We start from the raw sequence: 25,740 nt of genomic DNA on the forward strand, positions 1-25,740 counted from the left end.
GGAGAGAGGGCAAGCAGCCATTTCCTCCTCCCTACAGCCCTATACATACAAATGGATGGGGCTAGTAAACATTCACGTACCACGCCCTAGGACATACACTGTGTCCCATCTCCCCAAGTGACCATTTTCTGCCGTTGAGGAAGGGGCAGCTCCTTGTGGCAGGCTAGCTGCAGCTGTGCTGCTTGCCAGAGGAGCAGGGGAGGAGGGATGGAAAAATTTGGAGGAACTAAGACACTGTCAGGGAAAAAATTGTAGGAGTTTGCCAAAAGATGTAGCTTTATTGTACAGCTAATTAGCTCCCTCAGGAATGGTTCTGACAGGAGGAACTGGCAGAGAAATACATACTGTTCTTAGGGCTTGCTGCAACAGAGACCCAAACTGCCCATTCTGAAACATCCCATAGGAGTTACCTGGTCCTGCTCCTGAAGTTTCCTTGTAAAAGTGCTCCAGCCAGGCTCTTGGCTGACGGACCCGCATGATTACCTTCACTCCAGGTTGCCAGCGACATGAAGGTGCTCACACGTGCTCACAGCAGCTTTTCCACTTTAACACTGTTCTGTCTAAAAAGTTGATAAACCAGTAATGCTCACTTATACTCTAGAAGTCAACTATATTTTCAACAAAAATGGTTATTGACGTTACTGTACTCTGACACTTTCATAGCCATACCATTACACAGGATTTTCTTCAATAGAGGCTGCAGGCACTGGGACAGAAGTGTACTTCTCGAGCCTCCTTCCAGGGCGCCGAATCCCCAGCAGCAGCACTTCTAGGGTGGACTGTAAGGCAATTTCTCATGCTTCCTTGAGCACCTTGTATTAGGGAGTGCGGGCAAGCAGGCCTGCCTTCACAGTACAGCCAGCTGCACTACAGTAGCAGCTCTTCATCTTTCATTGTACAAAGCATCAAAAAACAACAGGCTTTTTGCTGGCCATGTTTTTATTTGTTTTTCATTTTAAACAGGGGAGCCAATGATACATCCAGTATTCCAAAAAATCAGAAGGTAAAACAAATTTTCAGAAGACGGAGATGCTACATGCTATATTTAACCTAATTTTATTCATGCTTGCTTTTGAGGGGGGTTGGGATGTGGGACAGGAATCATTCAGTAAAAACATACAGTAAAAACAAAATGTCTCACCATATAGAACTTTAACCTACAGTAATGTTGTACCTTAATTATTTCCATGCACACAACTAACATTACAAAATTTTTTAAAAATGAACACAATTAAGACTTCTAGGAGCATTTGATAATAAAGCAATTCCTAATTTCTTTTGTAGAGATCAAGCACCTCCAATTACAAATTCCTATACACAGTGAGTGCTTTACTTGAAATGAAAACTAAAAAATAAAAATAAAAAAAATGTATTGGATAGCCTCAGAATAAGCCGATGTTAATATATATCCAGCTATGTAGGCAATAAAACCATAGTGCTAAACAAAAACTTTTATCTGAAAAGTAACTCAAAAATTAAGTTGACTTTCTATAATTACAGAAATATACTTATTTGCTAAAATAAATAAAAGTGCTGCATATTAACACTTCACTATAAAGAATGCATACCAGAACATTTATAAATATTGAATGATTTTCAATAAGAATAGCTACTACAATAATGCTGGCTAAATAGAAGTGCATAATGAGAAGCACTATGGGTGGTTAATGTTTTGCCACATACTGCTGTTACCTTGAGGTAGATAACACATGCGTACCAAATTCTGCATTCATTTCAGTTGCTGCTGGTATCATGTGTCTAAGAAATGTGTACAGTATGAAAAACTCTAAAATACACATGAATGAAAAAATGTTTTGGGAAAAATAGATATTTTCATGCAATTATGTACAGTCTCACTGTGTAAATTTCAAGGCAAGGTTCTTTTTCTGCAAAACATGGACACTGTTTTACTGAGAGAATGTTTTTTACTTGGTTTAGTGCATTTTTTGTTACCTCCTGCATTTTGCATTATTTTGCTCTATTCTTTAATTTTGTGTGCAAACGACATGCCAGTTTAAAAACAAAACTAACTCATGTATAGAAAGTAATTCTGGATTGTAAAAACAATGGTAAACAGAAAACTAATGAAATCCATACTAAAATTACACTGTCTGATTCAAGTAAAAAAATTACTTACACTAGTAATAAAAAAAGACAAACACATCTCATGAATATAAAAGAAATGTCTGCTGAGTGTTTTAATTTAGATGTTTCAGAATGCTGCTGTATGTTTTGTGGGGAATTTGGGGAGATGATTTCATGGCAGAAGGCGTTAACGTGGCCTGTATTGATTTCAGTGGCGAACCAACAGGGCTGTGAAACTGAGGAATACCTATAGCCTCAAGCTGCTTGTTGAAGAGGAGTTCTCCACTGTTACTGAGAAAGCTCTCTTCTCTTTCCTTCTCCCCAAGCTTCCCCTCTTCTACTGGCTCAGGTTCTAGCATTTCAGCATCTTCTTTCTTACTAAAAAATTTGTCCAAATAACTGGTGTAAGTATTTTCTTTTTCAACTTGTTCATCTTTCCTTACTTCGCAACAAAACTGGTCTATGAGGAAGCACTCCTCCCCACTACTTACAAACTGACTGTCCCACGAAGTTTGGTACAGAGCTTCTAACTGTGCCAAATTAGCCATTCCCTTCTCCTGCTTCTCTCTGCTTACTGACTTTGATATTAATCCTTTCAACTCTATTTGAGACACTGAGCTATTCAAGTCATTTAATTTATCAACATCAGTAGACTCGTGTTGTAAACTAAGCTGAATGGTTTCTGCTATAAATGAATCAAAGTCAAATCCTTGATTCTTCTCCCTTTCTTTTTCAACGAGTTGCTGTGATGCTTCCTCAAGTGCTATCTGAGCTTTCACCAACCCATTCTTTTCACATTTAGACTTGCCTTTCTTATCAGACTTTTCCTTGCTCTGTTCCTTCCAGTTTGAAAGATCTATAATAAGCTTGGGCTCATAGTAATGGTTAACTTCACTGTCTCGCCAAACTAAATTATCTAGGTATGAAGATGACCTCATTTTGTAATTACAAGTGTGACTACATTCCAGATCACAATACTTGTTTTCATGGTGATCTGAATACTGCCAGCAAGGCTCAGTAGAGAAGTGGGTGTCAAAGGCAGGATCCTCCAGATACTTTTCACGATCTCCATCCAAATATTTGCGAGGATCTACTTGCACTTCTTCCTCATCAGTAACATCAGAAAGAGCCCTTGGATCACGCTGAACTTCATCAGCTTCATAGTTATTATGAATAGGCCAGTCATGGTCTGAAAATTGACTTTCATGGTATCTGTAAAACAATTTCCTAAGTGTTAGCAGCTAAAAAACAGTCTTCTAGCTTCCAAGACAGATAGTTACGTTTAGAAATTCCCTTACAAAATAATGACAATTCAACACAGAAAGTTTTTCCTCAATCCAATTGGGTACCTTTTCCAGGTTTTTAATTTAACCTGGCATAAAGCAGTCCTAATATGCACATCTGAAAGACTTAAGTCCAGAATTATGTACAATAGCTCACTCAATTTACATAACTCTTCCTTAAAACGTGTTTAACTGACTTTAAATGACTACAGTGAATCTCTTTACTATTATATGCACTAAGCATTGGACAAGACAATCATACTTAAAACTCTCTTCATTTAAAGTTTATTTTTTTGAGAAATATTTGGGTGAAAAAAGTAATGGAGAGATTAACTTTAGATTCTAGAGTCCTGAGTGCACTAGCATATCCAAGTCAGTCTAATGAATTACAAACCCAGTGACAATGCACTGCCTATAAGGTCAAAGTTTATTCTCAGGTCAACTTAAGAAGAAGAAACAAACAGAAAAGAAAGTTATGCCCATGAAGCAACATCACTTCAAGCACACAACCGTTCAGTTATGTTACATGCCACAGTAAGTGATAAATTTACCTTTCCCAATTATAAATATGGCTGTGACTTTCATCCATCAGCAGAATATCATCAACCTCATCTTCAATGTGAAAAGGATGACTTGAAATAGGCTCATCCGTTGGAAAGGAATAAATGCTCATATAAGGATGGGACAAAGCTTCTTCTGCTGTCAATCGATCCATGGGACTAAACGTCAAAATTTGTTCCAGAAAGTCCAGTGCTGCAGAGAAAAAGTTGTCATTTTTCTCCTATTTAATGATATTTCAGACATCTAGACTTTAAGATTAAGGTGCTTTGCTCTAGAGGTGTGCATTTGCTTAAAAGTAGCCACCTGTGAAGTATCAGCTACTCACAGTATACTGCCAAATATGCATTCTGTAGCCATAGGAAAGCTGGAAGAGTAGAGGTCAAATCTAAGATCGACTTAAAGCAGGAAAAAATACTAAGAGACAGAATGCTTCAGGCTGAATCAGTATCCACCAACAGCTTGGCTGTCAGTTTGATTGGGGGACTCTCTTTTAAAAAGATTTGAAAGACAGTTGTTTTACACTGACTCCATTCCAATGTTCCCTTATATTTAGAAGGCTAGTGTCTCAAAATAGAGCAATTCCAGTGCAAACAGGTCCAGCAAAGATTCACAATTCCAAGTACTCCAAAGATGACCAAGTAGCTATCATGTAAGCACATTTTTTTTATTACAGCGAAAGACAAACATTCTTCAGAGAACGCACAGATTCTTCTAAATGAAAATTGCTTTTAATACACACATGCACTGTAAAGTTGTTCACTATTTTATGATTTTGAAATACAGGAAGTATTTTTTCTGAATCACTTACCTTCAGGACTGATGCCTGGAAGCAACTGAGTTAAAGGTTTGTGTGGCTCAGTCATATCATTTCTAATGTAAACTGGAATTACATTGAGAAGCTCCTGACGGTCCTCCTCATGTACAACAGGAATTGATTCTAGAATCAACTGCATCTGTTCAAGTTCATGTGCACCTATGCACCAAGAGAAAATACAAGCTGCCATTTTAACTTCAAACAATTCTGATCCCTGTATGAAAGCACGTAAAAATTTTGTGCTCTGAGCAGCTATTTTCAGTAGAAGACTATTATCTCCTACAACAGAGGAAAGGCTGAAGTTCTAAATTTGAATGATAATAAATCTGAAGAGCTCTCAAAAATGCTGTAGTGTATGAAGACTTACAGAGCTGTTACACACAGATAAAGCAACCTAACCGTAAGCTTTTGCAAGGATGTTTTCACCATGGATGAGGTACTCTACAGCAACACCCTATTATTTTTTTTTTTTTATATATACTATATACTGCAATCCTCCCCTTTCAACTGATCCACCAAATTAATTCAATATTTGACCTCACTTTGAATTATATAATTAATATAATAAATAAAAACATATTAATAAAAACAGTAGGGGTTTAGCTCAGCAAGAGATCTTACAGGCCACAACCACTTATATTAATATTCTACTCTGAAATCCTGTAGTACTGTCAGGTGCAAGACAAAAATCACCTGCCAGTTAAGCAGTGTAATCTTGTTTAAAAAAATAATAATTAAAAAAGTACTGTATTATGATTGAAATTATAGTACAGTTTTAGCACTATCTGAAGCTTCCCTGGGTACGAACTACAAGGGCCTATACAGCAGGTCAATTTTGAATAATAAACAGCATCTGTATTCAGTACCAGTCTAGCTGGAGTACCCAGAAATACAGCTTCTCTACCTCAATTTATTGTTCAGCTCCAAGAAGCATGTAGCACCCTACAGATTGAACTAGCAGATGAAACTATATAGGATTATTTGCATACCAGTGTTTCCCTCCTTCACCAAGCAGCTCTGGGCAATCACCAGTGATACTGATGCATGTGACATTAAATACAAAAATAAATGGGGCTAGAAAAGAGATTGTACCATCTCAAATTCTGTGTGCTCTCAGTTCACTTCAGCAGTTTGCATGGCAGTCTGCACTGGGCACCCTATCACACATCTGCCAGATGACTTAAAGAAAAGCTGAGGCAGAGTCACTACAGAAAATCTGACCAAGACCTACATTCTCCAAACGAATCAGCACTGCCTCATGTTAGCTTATTTGCTGGACTGAAAAAGCTGTTTTGTCCTCCTACTGTATCATTATTTCCATCCTAAAAATTAATCAGCTTTCTTTCCACTATAAGTGAAATGAGCATTTTAAAATATTCATTTAGAAGAAAGAATCAAAGAAGTTGTTTGGAACAGCTATTGAATTCCTCTGCCTCAACTTCCCTCCCTCGTCCCAGGTGTTCTGCAATTTTAACCTGCATTCTTCCTTCCCATTCCTGTCAGCTTTCCAGACAGCAGGATTCCTAAGAGATGGTTCAGAAGTAGACAGGAAATTGCAAATTAACCAAATCAAGCCCTCCAAACAACTCTGCAAAAGAAATCTATTCAGAGTCTCAGGACAGGTTAACTTGTCATATCTCCAACCATTTTCCCTTTCCAAATGCATGACGTTAAGAAGTCCACTCTTCTTTAAAATCAGAAAACTACAGCACTGCTAAGTTTTCAGAGAGACACATACACATCTAAAAAGAATTTTCTACGTATCTACACAATGCAATTAGGGCACATAAATGAGCATACAAACTTAGGATTTTGGTTACTAAGACTGAGTTTAAAAAAAAAAAATTCTAACTCACTGCACAGCTATTAGACCAATAAAAACTTCTGGCAAATACCAATGCTACTCAAAAAAAAGCCAAAATGCTAGCAGTTGCAATCAATCTGTGCTGAATGCTGAAATCTGCAGACCTTCTCCTATTATTTCACTATTTTCCAGCAGAAGTGCTCGATGCAATGGAAACCTAATAAATCTCTTATCAGCCGAGCGTTTAATACGCTGGGGACGTTACTCCAATAGTTAGTAACAAAAAGAGTTAGCAACTCACTGCAAGTTAAAAAAAGTCTCTTTGGATATTAACTGCTGATTTCTACAAAATAATGGTTTCAGGGTGACAGTACTCCATTAATAGTACTTAATGGGAAAAAGCTCTCAATTTCATTACGTTGATGTACAAACCCAAGAATTACTGCACAGGTGTGCTTTTAGTCCACATATATCTAAAGGAACGTCAACTTTGAAATGCAAAGCGGTTTTATCTGTATTACTCTAGTAATTTGGACCAACAGGAACAAATCCAAGAGCGAGTTTGAATGAGACAGCTGCTGCTGAGGCCCCAGGGTGCACACAAAATAAGCATTTCAGGGATTTACTCTGGACTAGCTCATCTGCTCCTATGGACCGAACACCTATCAGCAGTTAGAACACATTGGGTGATCTCCTACAGTGCAAATGACAATTCCATTTTATCCAAAAAGACTAGTTTGTGCACTGAGCTAGATCAGCAATGTGGTATAGGATGGCCATCAATAGATTTGCTTCAAAAATTTGCTCCTGATTCTAACCAAAGCACTAAGGTAGATGCACCCAATGACACCAGAGCATTGCTTCCTATCTTACCAGAAAGATTTGGAAGTTACACATTTCCTTGGTATGCCACACTAGATTTTAAATCTTAAGAGTCATCCCTATACCACTGAAACAAAGGTCAGGTCAAAACAGTCTGCAGATGACAAAAAAGTTTGGAATGGGGAAAAAAGGGCTACTCTTTCATAATTTAAAATATAGAGAAGTGAAAAGTGATTAGGTTGACTACATTAAAAAATCTTTATGAATATGATATTCGGGGAATGCATAATCCTCAAGTACTCCCTGGATACACCAATTCACTAAAATACATTTAGAACACTTCTTAGGCATCCAATAAATTTAGCTTAACCTAATTACAGACAGATTTACCATATATAAATACTAAATTAAATTGTGATATTTATCTAAGTACACACTGGTATGAGTAATAAAAATTAAAACGTCTTCTGCTTTACAAATACATCGATTTATAGTTTGCTTATATATTTGCATAATAACATAGCATATCCTGATAGTCAATGACTATTGATAGTAACCACGAGAATCAACCTTTCTTTAGGAAGATAATTAAGCAGTACCACTCCTTTTAGGAATATACACACACATTTTTTTTCTACCTACCTGCAAAGAGGGTTTTCCCAGTCAGCATTTCAGCAAAGATGCAACCTGCAGCCCACATGTCAATGGCTTTAGTGTAGTTGTTAGGAGAAAGCAAAAGACGGGGCGATCTGTACCATTTAGTAACTAATCCTTCAGAAAGATGGCCCTAATGAAATTAATTAAAAAAAGAAAAAGAAAAAAAGCTTACTTAGATTAAGATGTACTTTTTAAAATTACTTGTTTCTTGTTTTTTAATGCACTACTACAAGATGTTTTGGTCTTGGGGCCCTAGGGATAGTACCACATGCCCCCTACTAAGCCCTTCTACCTTTTAAAATGTAACCGCAATATCTTTATGACTGAACAGCAACAATATAGTAGTATGACACCATTTATTAGTCAAATGAGGTACTGCAGCAAAACTTTCTTATTCCCAGATGTCAAATAAATGCAGAGATGATAACGAACTCTCTCGTGAAACTCCATCTAAACCAGAAAGTATCTCTAAATCAATCCCAGTAAGTAGCCACACTTGCACACTATGAATGCACCACTTACAAACTTATCTAAGGCTTCTATAGTTATGCCTCTAGACATGCTCTTAATCTCAGGTTCTTGTATTCACTGTTAAAAACCTGCTTTTCTGAACACATCTAGTAAAAAAAAAAATAATTAATTTTATGCTTGCAGTAGTCCTATCTGGGACAAAACATATCATCCAGAGATCTGTTTTGCTCTATTTGCAAGCATTCCAGTTCTACTATATGATCCCCAACATGATATCCCACCTGCTAACGAGGCCTTCCACAGACTATCTACCTCTGCAAAAGGGAGAAAGATGCTATTTTAAGATGGCATGGTTGTCAGTGTATCACTTAAATATTCCCACTCTTCACATACCTTGTGGGAATAATGAGGATCCATGATTCGTGCAAGACCGAAGTCACCAATCTTCAGCACCAAGTCTTCAGTATTAATGAAAAGATTAGCTGGTTTGAGATCTCTATGCAGAACATTTGCAGAGTGAATATACTTGAGCCCACGTAGCAGCTGGTACATGAAAAGTCTGGCATGATCTTCCAGTAAAGGGCCTTGCTCTAGCAGATTAGCCAGATCTGTCTCCATGTATTCCTGGACAATGTAAACACAGTTCAATTCTGTAAGGGAGCCCACGTCATCTGTTAACTGGCTTCCACTAGGACCAAGAATTTCAAATACTTTGACAATGTTATCGTGGTCAAGTCTTCTAATAATTTTGATCTCACGTAGAGCATGTTTAACACTCTGGGGATCTGTAAGGACAATTTTCTTGACAGCCACTCTTTTGTCACAGTCATTATCGACAGCAGAAAAAACTAAGCCATTTCCACCACAGCCCAGTGGTTTTAAGTCCATATACCGAGAGCCCAGATCAAAACCATGAATGTTCATGAGACTTTCAAATTTTTCTGCCATTTTTAAATTCTTTACGTTTCTTTTTCCTCAAACTACTAAGCTTCTGTAAACACGCAGAGACACTTCCACTGGTATCTGAAGGAAAGGTCTTACAGAAAGGGAGAAGAAACACTTGGCTTTGACTGCAAGATGGTTTCTTGACACTCTCATTTCATTATGAGCCAGCCAGGCCTGTTGTGTCCCCTTGAATTTAGAGCCTGTAAGCTCTAAAACTCAAACCGAGCGTAAGATAGAAAGATTGCAGCATTCATAGTTCAAGAAAGGTGCAGCATTTCTGCAGACATTAAAGAAAATACTCACAAGAAACTCAAACGGAATGAAATGACATACTATGCACTCAGCTCTACTGTGCTAAACTGGTTAACATTTAACAAAAATGTGAATAAATATGCACATAATAGGCTTCTATTAACATCCTCCTCCTCACAGTGCAGATACATTCAGTGTTGGACTGGTCCTGAGCAGCGTCATTCTATGGTGCTGGTAAGCACTATTTTTTTTTTTTTTCTCCTTCTTCCTCCTTTTTCTCTCTTTTGTTTACAGTCTAGTTAAACGGGAAACTGGCAGCTCTTGATTTACAAAAGATGCCTTCTGTTAATGATCAGGTGGCTCCAGCTCACCACAATCACAATCAAAGCTACCATCCATTTTACTCCGTGACAACCTGAAAAGGAGAGAAAAATACATCAGTATTCCAGTACATACAGAAGTCTTCCTCCGCCCCCAACTCCTTAAGTTGTCCTCAATATACGACTTATTTAGTGTCCAGTTACAAAATAAGAAACCATCACAAAAGCTAAACTAACCAGAAATGACATATACTTTTCATACTTGTGGAGGAAAATTGCCAATAATCACCAATCACCATTTCTAAACACGTATTTAGAAAGTTTTAGATATAACCCACCGAGAATACAAGGCACACAATAAAAAAATCCTACTGAATTTTAATAAAGAAGGGAATATCACAGAAAACTTGGTAATTCCTCAATACAGCTGTTAAAGAGACAAGTCAGAACCAATAATATCCTGCACCTCAGTCACTAAATTTTGGAGTAATTCTTTCCACAAAACTTTTACTCTAAGACAAAATCAGGGTTTTAACTATTTCACCGTAATAAGAGATAACTGGGTGCCATTCACAGGAAAAGGGTGACGTTTGTGCACTCCCAGTATTTACTGACTTTCCAGAATATACAGCGCACATCCAACACCACTTACAAAGCTTAAATCCTTGTGATTTTGGATAAAGTTTACTAACATCTCAAATCATAATTTTGCCTCTGTAGATTCATTGTTACAGGAATCACAGGGGTAGTTCCTACACATTAGGCAAATATTATTACTTTATCAATTACTTCTACACTTATCCAACCTAGATTACAGAGAAAAACTAATGGCGAATACATTTTACACAGTAACCGATATATTCTACAACTGTTTCCCCTAACATATGGGCACTTTCAGACACCATTTATTTTTTAATAGTCTAATGAATGCAACTACTATTTATGAAAACAAAAGTGGTAATTTTGTCAGTAAGTTTCCCTGTCTGCAGCAACAGAATGCCGTCATAAAGACCACATGTTGCATTTTTGCACAACATCCTCATTTCTTTTAAAAGCTCAAAGATGCCACAAAGAGAAGAGTCAAAGGTGTACCTTACACACTGTGGTAACGCTTGGGCAATTCCATTACAAGTCACTTGTATGTTTTTCCCCCAACAACTACAGGTCACACCAAACCACTAAATGTCTTCTCTTCGATCTTAGATTAACACATTTCAGTCTTCACCCAGCTGTCTAAATAAATGTAAAGTTCTCCAAACTATCCCAACACTTCAGAATTAATTGTACGAGTGTTTTCCTTTAAAATTGTGCTAGCACTTCAGCGGGACAACCAGGACCAAGCAAAGCAAGTCTCCCCACTCCTCACAGGGCAGCAAGAGCAGCTGACAAATTATTTAACATATTCTAAATAATGGCCTCAATTCACTAAAGTAATCAGAATTGCACACAGGAAAAAAAAAAAAAAAAAAAGGGCAGGCACACTGGCAAACAGAAGCAAGACTGTTTCAACACATTGAAACATTACTGTTCCTTAGGCTCAAGCCTGACTGCCACCAAGGCACACAGCCCCAGTGCCCTGGCTCGCTCCCTCCCGCCACACATCACCTGGCTCCAGGTATTTGTACAGCCACATGACAGACACAGGGAAGAAGGGAACACGTGTTATCCTCTGCTGGATTTTTCTTTTAAAAGCAAGATCAGCAAAAGTAGTATTTCTAAACTGAAAAGCATTGAGCTGCCCTCCACTGATGTGGATAAGTACCCTCCCAGAAGGGTGATCTTCAGAGCTTTCTTTACTTGGCATGCATAACTATTGCCTTGAGATTCCTTTCTTCACATACTGCCAAGAGTCCTAATTTTAGACAGTGTTTTACATGGGTTATTATAACCTTAGTACAGGCACAAGCTAACACTGTTACTTCTCCCAAAACTCTCTTGAATTTATATCAGTGTTAAGACATCAGCGTGAGGACCCGTCTTATAATACCCATGAATTTACTTAAAGAACAAATAAGAAATTTATCCTAGAGTTAATGAGGATAGCATCAGTTGACTATCCAACTCTGTGTTCACAATTATAAAAAACAGAAGTCTAGGCTCTTGATTTTTAACTTTTCTTTAAAAGTTTTAAAATATTTTCTCATTCACATGCACCACTTTCAGGCTCCCTCGTTCTGAGCTGCTGCCTGTAAAAAAGTTTACATCACCCCAGACCATTTTCCTTTCATTCCTCCCCCTCCCCCAAAATTGTTATGGAAATTAATTTTTCTAGCTTATGCTAACACTTGAAATTTCATGTTAACTCAAGGTCCAAGGCCTCTGTTCAAATACCCTGCAATAAGCTGTATTTTATATCCTTGGGACTATCTAAACCCAGTTGTATTCTTCCCCATAATTAGTCTTATTGTTTCACATTGCTGATGTCTTCAATATGCGGCCATACGGAATCGGTTTGCACCAGCTGGGTGACACATCTGGAACCTCTCTTTTAGCTAGTTCCATTAAACAGCACAGGAACAGATTAGAAAAGATGCCCATCAGTAGCAAGGAGTAAGATCTGCTGATCTCTTCACGGTTAACTCAGATCTTACCCCTTACCGCCATGAGCAAACAAAGGCAGCAGCAGAACTACAACATGCAAGCAGTAATGACATTACTGCTTCAAGGAGAAAGGGAGTTAATGGCCCACTTGCTTACTGAAGTAGAAGTCCTAAAACTTTCATTCTGTATCTCTGAAATGATGCATTTTTAACCATCAGTTTATACTATACCTTTCCACTAGGTGACCACTAATTATAATGTTTTCAGAAGGTATGTAATGATTTTCAGTAATTTAGCTAAGAAAACAAACGTTGACAAGAGAAGCAATCCACTGCAGCCTTCAATTTGACCTGATCCTGCTACAAACTTCCTATATAACTAGCAGCAAATGACTTAATCCCAAAGCCACAAAAAGCAGGGCCCAGCTATCATTCAGAATAGGATCTAGACCTAGGAAGCTGACCAGGAGGCAGCCTATCTACCGAACAGATACAGTACCTCACATGAGTATGGTGAGAACAATTAGAGATTGTCCTAGCAAAAATGCCCCACTATTAAAAGAAATTAAATTAAGATTCAGTAACTGAACGTGATCTTTCATTTAGTGCCACTGAAAATTCTACTTTGGAAATGTAACAGATGACAATGCTGTACCAGGTTCATATATCCTTGTCTAAACAAAAAAATATGCTTCTAAACTAACCCCACACATTAACTACACTTACCTCCTCTTTCACATTAAAGGCATACTTCTTTCACTATGCCAATTTGGTCTCTCACCTAGCATAGCCCTTTGCTCACATGTGACAGCTCCTTCACTGCCATTGCCTGTGAGCTGGCCCCTCCGCCAGGACTGCAGCTCCCAGAGCATCGCTAGTGGCAGGGGCCAGGGAAGCAGCTAAACTCGTTTCCCCATCCAGGAGTTAATAGCAAACAGACATTTAAGACAAATAGTCCTGTGGACCAGAAGCAGATAGGAGGGGGATGGAAAATAAAAAGTTAACCCCAAGCTTTCTTCCACTCTAGAGATAATTACTTAAAGGGTAATCAACTAGAAGAAATTAAGGCTTTTCTCAAGCTGAAATGAGCTCGAAGTAACAAATTTTCTTCTTTGCATTTTATAATCGTTTTTAACTTTGGAAAATGATGAGGTGGGGTTTTTAAAACACTAATACTTACAAAGAGTGACACCAACACCCATTAAGTTTATACATTTTCAGTTTCAATGAAAGTCATAACCATCAGTCCAACTGTCTGTCTTGAAAAAACACACTAAATAAACAAAAATGACAAATTCCTCTTCAGTTGTGTAACATGCTCTAACCACCTGAAACACATGATGGACTATAGTATTAAATAAACGGGGTGGTTTATCACCCCAATTTGTGCCAAACAGGCTATTCACACAGGCACTGATGTTTTCATTTAGGCTGTCACCTTTTCAAGACTACCTGTTTCTTTAAGCAGTACTTTTATTCCTTCCTCCCACAAAGCTCAGAGAGGGAAACACAAAGATACTAGTTTCTTAAGTGGTTTACAGCTATGCTTTTAAAACAGATCAGCTCTCAGGAGAGGGCAACTGAAGTGACCCACAGAAGGGCTGTCGCCTTTGAAATTATTCCTAGTGCTGACAGACAACACCACACATGACCAGCTTCATGCATTATGCAAGCAGCCCCTTCAATTCGTGCTCAACTTCTGCACGTGGATTTATCACAGTTTTCAGGAAACAGGATGTACACTAAAACACAGTTAAGTATGAGACATTTACTTCTTCAGAAATACAAATAAGACAGAAAGACACCAGTTAATTTGATTATGCAGACCACATAATGATCAAATCATTACTCACAAGAGAAAGACCAAGAGTGACTAATGACATATTATACAACCTGCTAAGTACTATCCCTTTGACTATAAAAATACAGGGCACAGAAGTATTTTTTTTTAGATCAGCCACGTTGCAGTCAGTAGGCAGAGTGAGTCATCGTCCAACTCACGAAACTGCCGCTCTTCTAAAGCCTCCTACTTGCTCCCCACACTGTTTAGGGAACTCTGTGCTGGCAGTCAGCAAATGTTACTATTAGTTTATAAATCTTCTGAAGGATCTGTAAAAGCACACAAAAATCCGCTGTGTTTTTCTGTATCATAAATAAAAATGGTTCGGTCCTCCCTTTGGATAAGTCAATGAAAACTCACCACTGAAGAAGCCTATCATCAGCTAACCACAGCCTTCTGCACCTCGGCAGATCTGCTACCGTCTGCTGTTCCACTGAACAGTTAACCAGTCAAGAGTGAATTAAAGGTAACAACTGCACAAGCAAGGACTGAGCCTGAGCGAGAGATTGAAATGAAAGTTCCCATTCTAGCTTTACAGCACGCATTTTCTGAACCCGATTACCAGACTAAAACCTATCTCTATTTTAAGCCACGACCTTCTGGAATTTGTAACTTGTTTATAAACACATCACGCTATCAAACGTTATTTTTATACACACACAAACATATATATATTTTTATATATACACATTAAAAAAAAGCTCTTGTTGGCAACAGTGCTTTTATCGACGTTTGTACTGGCCATAGGACAACATGCCAACCACCGTTTCTTTCACCGTTTCTTTTTCCACGACACAATTAACTTAGCCGTTGTCAGGCTGATCCAAAATGGCACTGAATCAGCCAGAGAAAGAGACACTCATCGTACAGAAGCCAAGCGTGCGCATCCTGCCTGCCTAGCCAAGGGTACCTGTTCTTCCAAGTCCTGAAACTCGACGGCCTCTCTTCAAGCTACGTTCATCGGGTGTTTCAAGCTACTTCTCAAAGCATTAAGTCACTTTTCCCACACAAGATGCTACAGGGGAGCCTGCGGGCGCCCTGGCAGCAGGGGCGAGCGGTACCTGTCCCCACGTCTCCCGGCACGGCAGCTAGAGAGCGGCGCCGAATCCCCCGCGAGCAGCCGCCGGCGAGGCCCCGCCGGCACCGAATTCGGCAGCAAAACTTCCGCTGACTTCGGGGAGGCCGGGCCCCCCCCCCCGCGCCGGCCGGGCCCGCCGGCAGCCGCCAGCCCGGAGCCCTCCCGGCAGAGAACATCCTTCCTTCCTCCCGCCGCCCCTCCGGGACGAGCCAGCTTCGCCCGCCAGCGTCCCTCCTCCCGCACACCCCCTCCAGACACCGGCGGCCGCTCGGGCAGAGGGGACCCACCCCCGGCCGCGGCGGGAGGGGGGGGGACACACGACACACGGACTCGTGCGTGGGGCGCAGAAGGGCAGCCAGGCCGGCCCGCGGCCGCGCCGCCCCGCGGGGCCGCCGCAGCGCGGAGGAGCCCTACCTTCAAACGCCCTTCAGGGCGCCGCCGCCGCCCGCCGCCCCCGGCCCCGCTCCGGCGGGAGAGGCGACCCGCAGGGCCCGGCGCGGCGCCGCCCGGGCCGCGGCCGTTGAGCGGCTGGCAGCGCCCCCCTCGCGGCGCCGCGCGGCCGCGGCCGCCCCCGCCCCGCCCCGTCAGCGCCCCGCTCGCCCCCCTCAGCCCCAGGGCCGCCGCCGCCGCCGTCCCCGGGCCGCAGCCGCCGCAGTGCGGAGGGGCCGGGCCCCGGCGGAGAGGGGCGGCGGGGAGCGGAGCGGAGCGGGCCGGGCCGGGCCGGGGGGCGCCGCCGCCGTCCGGCGGGAGGGAACAAAGCGCCTTTGTGCGGCGGGGCCGGGGCCGCGCGTGCGGCGGCCCGAGACCCCCCCCTTCTCCTCCCTCCCCGCCCCCCACGCCGGCCGCCCCGCCGCACTCACGGGCCTTCCCAGGCTCATCGGGGGCTAGCGCTGCTCACACGGCCGGGCCCCGCGGCCCCGCCACCGGCTCCCGCCCGGCGCCCGCCCGCCTCGCCGCAGTTGCCGCTGCCGCAGCCGCCGCCATGTAACCCGGCGCGGAGGGCAGGGAGGGGCGGGGCCGCCGCCGGCTCCGCCTTCGAGGGGGCGGGGCGCGGCAGGGCCCGGGCGGGGCGGGGCCCGGGGCGGCCCTGAGGGAAGGAGGGAAGGAAGGCGGGCGGGCCGGCGGGCAGGCCGGCCGCCGCAGTCGCCGGCCGGCTCGCCGTGCGGGAGGCACGGCCGCCCCCGGGGCCTGCCCGCCCGCGCTGCAGGGCCCTCCCGCCGGCGTGCCGCGCCCTCGCGTCCGGAGGAGCGTGCGGGCCCCTTCCCCCAGCAGGGTTGGCCCGGGGGTCCGCGGCGGGACGCCCTCGGCGCGCCATCACCTCACAGACTAGCCGGTCTTCATGGGACATGGCGGCTCCCAGTAGCCCATACGTGCGGTTAGCCGGAGTAATCTAGCAGAGTCTCAAAAGTCCAGCTGAGTCAAACACTTCAAAGAAAGGGCCTGGTGGAGCTGTGTGCCACCGCAGTGAACACAAACGAGAGGCCTACGGGCACTAATGGTGGCTCTCCAGTACTGCGTTAACACTCACAGCTTCAATTAGGATTGCTGCTTCCTCCTCCTGTTTGATCTCCACTGCCTCCTGACAGATCCCCTAGAGTCAGGCTTCTGCTTTTGAAACCTGCATTTGGCCCGGGCCCTAGGGCTCGGTTTCTTCAGCGTTTCCCTTGGCTACAACACAGCACGCCAAAAGAAACCCCACGGGCAGAGAAGGGAGAACCCCATGGGCAGAGAAGGGAGCAGGAATGCGGGTTTTCCACAGCTGGGGGGATGCGGGGAGGAGAGCCGGGCTATGCCTCCGTGCCCAGGTCACAGGCCCTGCAACAGCTGCGGGGAAGAAGGGGAGAAGAGGAATGGGACAAGGAGGCCCAGCATCGGTCGCCGCTGGGCAAGCACTGCCGCTGCTGCGGATGTCAGCGCGTGGGAGTCCGAGCGACGACAGGCGGGGAAGTGGTTGCATGGGCCCAGTTCAACCCTCCTGGCTTTAAACACCCCCTGTGGTGGAGAAGCAAAAACACGGTTGGAAGGCAGCAGACGGGGAGTGATGGAGGCAGGCTCTCCTTCTCCAAAGGTGACACTTGGGCGCAGGTGTTCTGCAGTCTTAGTGTCATGGGGGACCTGCATGTTCTCCCCACGAGCATCCACAAACTACTTGCCATTGCTGTCACCTCTGCAGACGTCAGAAAGGATTTCTCTCTTGCTATTGCACCTCCCTTAACGGACATAGGCAGGGACAGTAAAAGTCTACTTTTCCCTGAAAATCACGACTAATACAACAAAATAAAGCAAAAGAATTAAAACTTTAAATCTTTTCCCCATGAAACTTTTATACAGCAGTCTTAGTGGGGAGAGAGAGGCATGAAAACACCAGGCCTGTAGGTATCAGAAGAGCCTTACGCTTCCACTAACACAGTTTCAGTACAACTCTCAAGACAGGGTGTGGTTTCCCTAGGTCCCTCACATGCCTTTTCAGTGCAGGATGACTCAAAAGAAGATAAAACAATTAATACTCACTGGTTAAACAGAGATTATTTACAGTTAGTACTAGGATAGAAGTTACTGACATTGCATAGGGCTCTACAGCTTGCTCTGCTGCCATCTGGACAGAAGGATCCAATTGACCCTTGCACTCTTAAATCACATAACTTTATTTTTTTAATAAATGACTCATACATCAACATCCAAGGAGCTCCCTACCCAGCTTCTCTAAAGTTATTTAAATAGCTTTTATAGCTTTTAAAACCCCTTCAGTTATGAAGCCAAGCATTAACTGTCTTAATTTAGTCAGATGCGTTGCTAACTCTGACATTGCCCCCACTAGCGGGAGAGGTGACTTGGGCATTTGATAATACAGCACTGTACTAACAGCACACGTACAGAAGTCAGTAACTAAACTGGCACGTTACATTACGATATTTGCTAATTTATCGGCAGCTAACCATGCTGCCAACAGTGGAGAAAAGTCAGAAACAAAGTTGCAGTTCTTCTGCCCACCCAGCAAAAGAGAGTTGGAAGATTACAGCACTGGCTGCTCCAGACGGCCTGTATTTAAATACAGTCTATAAAAAAAACTGCAGGAGTGCATATTTGGAAGAGGTGATGTTAGGACGGCAACCAGAGCCAAGCCACAGAGGAGTATCTACTTGCATTAAAGGAAGAGATTCGGGACTTAAAAAAGGCAGGAGCAGCAGTGGTTGTATGTCTAAATCCAGAGCTATTTAGTTAATTAAAGAATCCTTTCACCCATACAAAGTATTTTCATTATGAGGGACAAAAGAGCAAGCTGATCCTGGGGTACTGCAGTAAGAAAAAATTTATATTACAGCCTTGCAACAGCACCTGGGGAGCCCATCATCATACTGTGTCCATTGGGACTATTTGCCAATACCCACATTGCCATTTCAGTCAGGTGGAGAAGTTGCACATCCATGGGGTTTGCTCTGCAGCACCCCAAACAGTTTGAAAAGTAGTTTAGCAAACACAGAGCATACTTGCAGTAAGTGGCAAGCTTCCTTGCCTGGGTAGCACACGCTCACTCATGAATCTCTCATAGTCCAGAAGTACCACCATTTTTCTGCGTTCCTAATTAATATATCAAGAGCTACTCCCCGCCCCTCCCTGCACCCAAATTCTTTTCTGCCTTTCTAAGAGCATAGTCTGTGGTAGGATCTAGTGAATGAGATCCTTCAATCTAGAAGAAAATCATGCAACAAGGAAGAGCATGGTGCGGGAATGTTACTTGTCTTCAGCCTCACTGTTTATAGAATTACAATGCATGTGAGAGAGAGTTGCTCAGAATTTAATTGTGTGTCACATGGCAATTTATAGCTATCTAATCCTGCAAATTGCTAATCTGTTCACAGATTTTTAATATCCTATTGATTAGGCTATAAATTACTGTGTCAAATTGTTTCCCCATTCCCCATAAGAATGCAAATACTTAGCATGTAGATGATATGCTATATGATACGAACCCATTCTAAAACATCTGCAGATATTAACTGTCAGTAAAATGCAGAGTAAGAAAAGAACCGGACTTCAAAGGTCATAAAGCTCAGCAATTAAAAAATAATTAGAACTGAAGCAATGATTCATTTATTATATCCAAGTTCAAAAAGATCAAACAGTAAATTCCATCTTTCAGTCCTGTATGTGAATCGTTACTTGTGGCGTAAAAGTGAATGAAGTATTTTTAAGTGTCCACACCCATTATGATTGGCAAGGGAAGAAAGATTTGGAGACGGTTTGAAAAGGTTGCCCAAGGTGACTTGGCAGCTCCAGGCTTTTGTCTCAGTTTCACTGCTTCGCTGGGGTTTTCTGTGGGAAATCTTTGTTTTCTGGCTTTATGCAGCTCTCTCTAATGATTCCAGGTATTTTCAGAAGAGGCTCAACTTAAGTGTATACCTCACATCAAGCAGCCTACACCCCCAGTGAAGATTAAGGTGTTGAAGGTGATACCTGGTTCTTGGCCTGTCCTGCAGCATCAGTCCCCTGGGCAGCCAAATTTGATAAGACACACAGGGGAAGACTCTGACAGCAGAGAGTACCCGGGGCGCCCACCGGACTGCTCCTGCTCGACTTACATGTCCTCCTAGAGGAAGGGAAATGTATCCTAGGATACATATTTAAGGACTGATTGTGCTTCTTACCAAAGACTAGGATTCATTTTGCACGGGGATAGGGACGAGTTTAGAGAGAAAATCCAACATATTAAAAGGAGATGGGGAGAGGTTCAGGGAACACACAGTTTCTGCTGCCTCCTTGGCCAGTTCCTGCTTACCTGTGTTCTGCAGGGTGATCTGGGCCCTGAAGTATGATTTGGTTTTCCTGGCACAGCTCCCAAGAGTTTTTAATAGTCTGTTCTGATCTCCTTTAACTGCTGCCTTCTCCAGTTAGCCTAGTTCTCTGCAGGTGTTAAGCAAAGCCTTTACAAATCACTTGCTCTTCCAGCTTACAGTTTCATAGTGCTGACGTTCAGCACGAATAGTCCAGATAAATTTGAGTTTCACTGACAACCCAACAACTCAGGTAGCTTCACTTCTTGTGCAGCTCCGTTTCCTGGAAAAGGTCAGACTATACCTTTCCATACTGGACGTAGGGTTTTTTTAATTGTTCTTTTAAACACAAACACATTTTCCTAACGAATGCTGTCTGGGTTTGCAGACTTTAAAGTCTTCCCAATAAATCTTAAAGTATACTTCATGCCAGCATTATTAGAAGGTAACCACACAGAAGTTGCCATCTTAAAAACTTTTAACAATTTTTTGCATCAAAATCCCTTTTTAGTTAAAGTCTACTTGGCAGTAGCCAAAGCTACCTGGGCACAGGCAGCATGGTATCACCTCATTTGCACTCACTTGGTGGAACTGACTTTGCTAGAGCAAGCTTTGTACCGGCTATGTTCTGATCAGGAAAGAAGCTATGGCAATATTAGGGGACTTAGAAGAAAGGAAAAAGGCAAACCCTAAGATCTTCAACCCTGTGTGAAACAATAGAAAGACCAGAAAAGCACAGGCCATTAACAGACCAATTCAAGCCAAAGGCAGCAAAGTACAAAGGGCAAATGAAGGTGGAAAAAGACAGTCACAGAAGATCTTCAACTTTGAGGTTAGAAATAAATGGGTTCTGTGACATACTTTGGAAATTCTTTGAATCTGCAGGAAAAAAAGTCATTAAACACTTAAAACAGAACAAGTCATTCTTCCCCCTTGGTAGATCATCAGCAATCTAGGACACTTCGGTACAGCTAGCTGCATGCAGTCTCCCCGCTTAATATCACACATTTTTATTAAGTCAGGCAATTCCATTGCCTACTTTTTCTATGTCTTAACCAAGACTTAGCACAGGGGACAAAGCAGCTGCCTAAAGAAGGAGTTGGCAAAGCCATGGCAATACTGGAAGAAGAGGAAAGCTTAGAAAACTTGCCTTGTAGCTGGGTCATCGCTGAAAGCGTCAGCCCTCTGTGTGAAATACACTTGTAGGGCTGGAGCTCTCCCAGATTTCTCAGCCTTTCATTAATTCCTCATTAGTTAACCTTGCAGAGAGAGAGCTATCAGTATTTCATGGACAGAATAGCAAACATGTAGAAAAATTTACCAAGGCAGGCAATTGAGGCAGTATGTGTTAGGTTTAGTCACCTTTTAAAGGATAACTAGTACCAACATTTTCACACTCGGGTGCTCCAGGTGACCCAAGTTGCTTCTAACTTCCAAGCGCGGGACACAGGAGGTGTGCTGGAGCTAGGCTGTAGATCCAGTCAGTGGATGAATCTACAGCTGAAAAACGTTCTACAGAAAGAGGAACAGGGCTGTTGTGACAAGGCAAAGCGTAAGATGAAGTGGAAACAAGAAGCACCAAATGTTTTTTCCCAGCACTTCAGGTACAAGAGAATTCTGTGTGACAGTTCTCCCCCGTTCAGACCTGCAGGAAGGCACCGCTTTCATCCCCACCTCCAAAACCTCAAGCGAAGTAGTTAGGAGAACACGTCTGCCCACTGAAGTGGCACCAGAGCAATTGTCTAAGGCATCTCTGTGCTAGTTACTGCATCGGCTGCAGTGCTGCTAGAGTTGTAAGGCAGCATATTACTGTACAGATATTATTTAAATATCTGTAATACCTGGAGTACTCCAATGTGGGGAGATGCCCTGGAAGCAGGGCGGGGTGCTGTCAGCAAAAAATGCATTTGGTTTTGGATTCCTGCTGGAAAATACGTCAGCTCTTGAGCAGAAGTTATGAAGGCCTGATGATGGATTTATGTAGAACAATTACATGTTTTTGTAGAACTATTGCATTTAATTGCAGAACTATACATATTGCTATGTAGAACTGTTCTTGTTCATTCCTATAGAGCAGTAAACCTTCCTACATGCAGCATTTTGATTGCTATTGCATTACAGAGATAAAGCCTCTGCTGTGCAATTGTAAACACAGCTGGTGCTGCAGAGCTTGTCATTTACAGAGAAAAAAAAAATTGGACTAACATTCGCTAACATTTTCACCAACACCAGAATCCTCTTGAAATACATTTACAGGGGGCAAAGCTCAATACAAATACATGGGCATCAGCTGATACACTGGTTTAGCAGCCTGAGGCTACACAGCTTTTACATATCAAATAGCAACAAATGTTATCTACAAGCTTACAAGGGGAGGAGGAAGGTGCAGTGAGTTGAGGCATCTCAAACACTTTCAAATATTATTTTGCAATAAACTACATACAAATGGCATGGCCAGAAGCAAATCTGTCAGCCGTCAAGAAGATGATCTGTTGCTGCCACGAGAAACTTGGGGCTTGGAAAAGCAGTACTAATTGGTCATAGTGGAAGAGTCTCAGACCTCTGCTGCTACTTAGCCTCGTACCCTGCAGAGGCCTTCATGAGCGGGACATGGACTCCAATCCCGCCTAGGCCACCTGCGGCACTGTGGTACTTCTTACGGTGGCGTGTGAAAACAGGATAAAACAAGCTGGACTGGGAGACACGTTAAGAAATCGTGTCTTTGTGACTGCTCAGGCAAAGGCCATCACATCCATTCACTTTGCCCTACACACAGTGGTCTCCAACATGCCCAAAGCTCATAGATGCAGCTGTTTCACAAGCAAGCAGCATATTGGATGGCTAAAGATAAAGAGGCAAGAAGCACGGTGCCAGCAGGGTCAAGGCAGGCCAGTGGGAAGCCGATGTGAGCGCTGTTGCTCAGGGTGCCTTTTGTCTGTGGCCAACACGCTTTTTCAGGATTCCCAAAATAGCACTTATCATAAACAGCAGATTGACTGGGAAGCATGCTGCTGCGCTTAATGCCTCCTACTGTCCCTGCCAGACTCCTACCTCAGTCAGTCTCTTGAAGCTAAAGAGATGGAAAACCTAAGAAATATTGAAAAGTAGAAACTTTTAATAGAACATCTACCATCAAATTATATGGCAAATACTAAGCATTGCAAAAGCTACCTTGAGTCACTTTTGTTATATCTTCAGACATCAACCCCCCAAGTTTTTATTTTGCTAACAAATAAATTTTGGAACCACCTCCTCTCTGTAACTCTGTAACACTCTGTAACTTTTTCTCAGCGCATGTTGCACCAGACATTTCTAAAGATTTCCACTACAAATACATGGGACTATTCAATTCCCCATATTCCCCAACCCCATTATACCTTAGCTGTCATTAAGATTTTCTAGGACGTTTCAGGTTTTCTCAATGGTTTTGAGACACTTGCTGGGAGGGAATACATTTCCAAACTATTAGTTGTCTCATGAAAACTGGGGTTTGCCTGTGTGCCAGAATCAGCAGACATTTTATAAATAGCTTTGGACAGATGACAGGAAATGATGCAAGATCTCAGGCCACTCCACAGAGGGCAACTGTCTGAAGTGGTCAGGAAAGAGGGACTTGCACCACTGACTACTACACAGGGGAAAAAAAAATAATGCACAGAAGCATCATTTACTACAGAGGGTATCAGGCTTATGAAACACAAGACCTCTATCCTATTACAGCTCAAGCAAAAAGTCTATTTGTTTGCAACTACACTACAGTGAAAACCAGGAAAATTAAATTTTCCTTTGGAGAGGAAAAAATGACCAGAATTGTCTAAACTCACTTCGTCTTTTACTCTCAAGGAGGAGCTTTCCCCTCCTAACATGCTGTAAATGCCAACACACGCATTGGAGATTCTCCAGACTCCGCCTGGTGCCAAACACTGGGATCATCTTCTTACCCTGGCATTTCCCATCAGCTTCAGCAAAGGCTCTTCCAACTCAAACTGCTTTAAATGGGCTCCAATAATAGCTACTTAGAGGTTAATCTGTGTCTATTCATCTGATCCCAAGAACTATCTGTTCCTCTTTGCAATAGTAATACAGAATGGAGCATCAACTCACTGTCTCATTTTGTTTCTGTTGGCTTCCGTGAAGATAAAGCACAATAATTTAACCCCAAATAAATGCTTTATTTGGAATAGGGGCAAACCCTCAGCATTCTTAAGTCCATGGCAAAACTCTCAACAGGTTTAACTTCAAGGCGGTGACTCCAGCCTTCTCCTCCACTACCAGGTTGGCTCCTCTTCCTAACAGCAGCAAGCACCTCTCAGCCCACTCCTTACCACACTTCCACACCGCTGATAACTGAACAGCATGCTATACATGGAAGACTACAAGTATTAGTGAGAAATAGATAGTGTACCTCCCCAGCAGATGTGCTTTTTGAGTCATTCAGTCCGGAGAGTGATGCATTTAAGTCCTCTACGTTCCCACGTTGCAGTTAAGCATTGTGCTGCGGGGCCAGAAGAGCTGGCCTTGAAGCAGCCGCAGACTGGTCTCTGTTCTGCACTGGGTCTTAGAAGTGCGTGACCGTGTAAGCACACAACTCGTCTGCACGAGGGCATTGTCATAACCACCTACAGCACTGTCTCCCACAGACCCAGCATTGGGGAGCCTGAGACTTCTGCTGAGATTTTACTTTGACAGAGAATTGCATATTTGATCCCTCTTGTGACTATACCTCAGAGGCATCCTGCTTTCAGGGGTGGATGGTCTCGCCCCATCATTTGTAAGTTATCTGTTCCCATGACAGACAGAAGAGCCTAGAAGCACTCCTACCTATGAAAGGAGTAAATAATACATGACACATTTTTTGAGCTTTTGTACTGAGTAACTGCTTTTACCCATGGTCTACATTTCTGTAAGTCTAAAGAAGAACTTGATTTTTTTTTTTTTTCCATTAAAGACATTAAATCCGACTGAATCTTTGTTACTTTGGAAATGTAAGATTTGTTACCTCTGTTAGAGGTACAACAGTGCTGAAACTGGGCCATCCCAAACTTTCTCAGTTAAAGGCTGTGCAAACAGAAATGGAATACATCTGTCCACGTATACATTGCAGGATGTAAAGCAAATCCACTTGTTAGTGGGTGTTCACATACTGCATGTGTGCAGGAGAGAAGGGTACAAGAGAAGGTGGACAAGGCTGTCCACCTTTGCCCAATGAGAGCTCCAATGCATGAGATCCAACTGTCCTTAATGACCACAAGCATAAAAAACCCTAAAATTGTAAACCCAGACTTCATTCTTTTCTGCACTTGGAAAGAGATCTTGTATATCTTTTTTGCTTCTTGACCTACGAGGAAATGTGTCTCACATGCCTACTTACTCCACCACTGGATAGCCTCCTCCACAGAGACACGCTCTTCTTGTACAGGGCTCATGCAGACTGCTTCTCAGAAATACCTCTGTAGGATACCCTGGTGCAGAGGAATCACTGAGAAGCAGTCCTAA

At 42.7% G+C, this 25,740-nt stretch overlaps 1 protein-coding gene across 4 annotated transcripts in view; it reads right to left on the reverse strand.

Moving 5' to 3' along the window:
- Nucleotides 1-921: 921 nt before the first annotated feature.
- The window catches only part of MAPK6 (mitogen-activated protein kinase 6), a 31,994-nt gene continuing 7,175 nt past the window's right edge, over nucleotides 922-25,740 (reverse strand). Inside the window, exons 1-6 of one of the 4 annotated variants that reach the window (XM_030013623.1) lie at nucleotides 16,333-16,466; nucleotides 8,891-10,109; nucleotides 8,012-8,156; nucleotides 4,738-4,902; nucleotides 3,920-4,121; nucleotides 922-3,297 (exon numbers count right to left, since the gene is read on the reverse strand). In XM_030013623.1, coding sequence (XP_029869483.1) covers nucleotides 2,199-3,297; nucleotides 3,920-4,121; nucleotides 4,738-4,902; nucleotides 8,012-8,156; nucleotides 8,891-9,445 — 2,166 coding nt within the window. In that variant the 5' untranslated portion in view covers nucleotides 9,446-10,109; nucleotides 16,333-16,466 and the 3' untranslated portion in view covers nucleotides 922-2,198. Of the gene's footprint in view, nucleotides 3,298-3,919; nucleotides 4,122-4,737; nucleotides 4,903-8,011; nucleotides 8,157-8,890; nucleotides 10,110-13,280; nucleotides 13,383-15,886; nucleotides 15,906-16,332; nucleotides 16,467-25,740 lie in introns of those variants that run through there. The other 3 variants (XM_030013626.1, XM_030013625.2, XM_030013624.2) reach the window with 3 other exon arrangements.

This window comes from Aquila chrysaetos, chromosome 5 (assembly GCF_900496995.4).
Source record: "Aquila chrysaetos chrysaetos chromosome 5, bAquChr1.4, whole genome shotgun sequence".
Classification (NCBI taxonomy): domain Eukaryota; kingdom Metazoa; phylum Chordata; class Aves; order Accipitriformes; family Accipitridae; genus Aquila; species Aquila chrysaetos.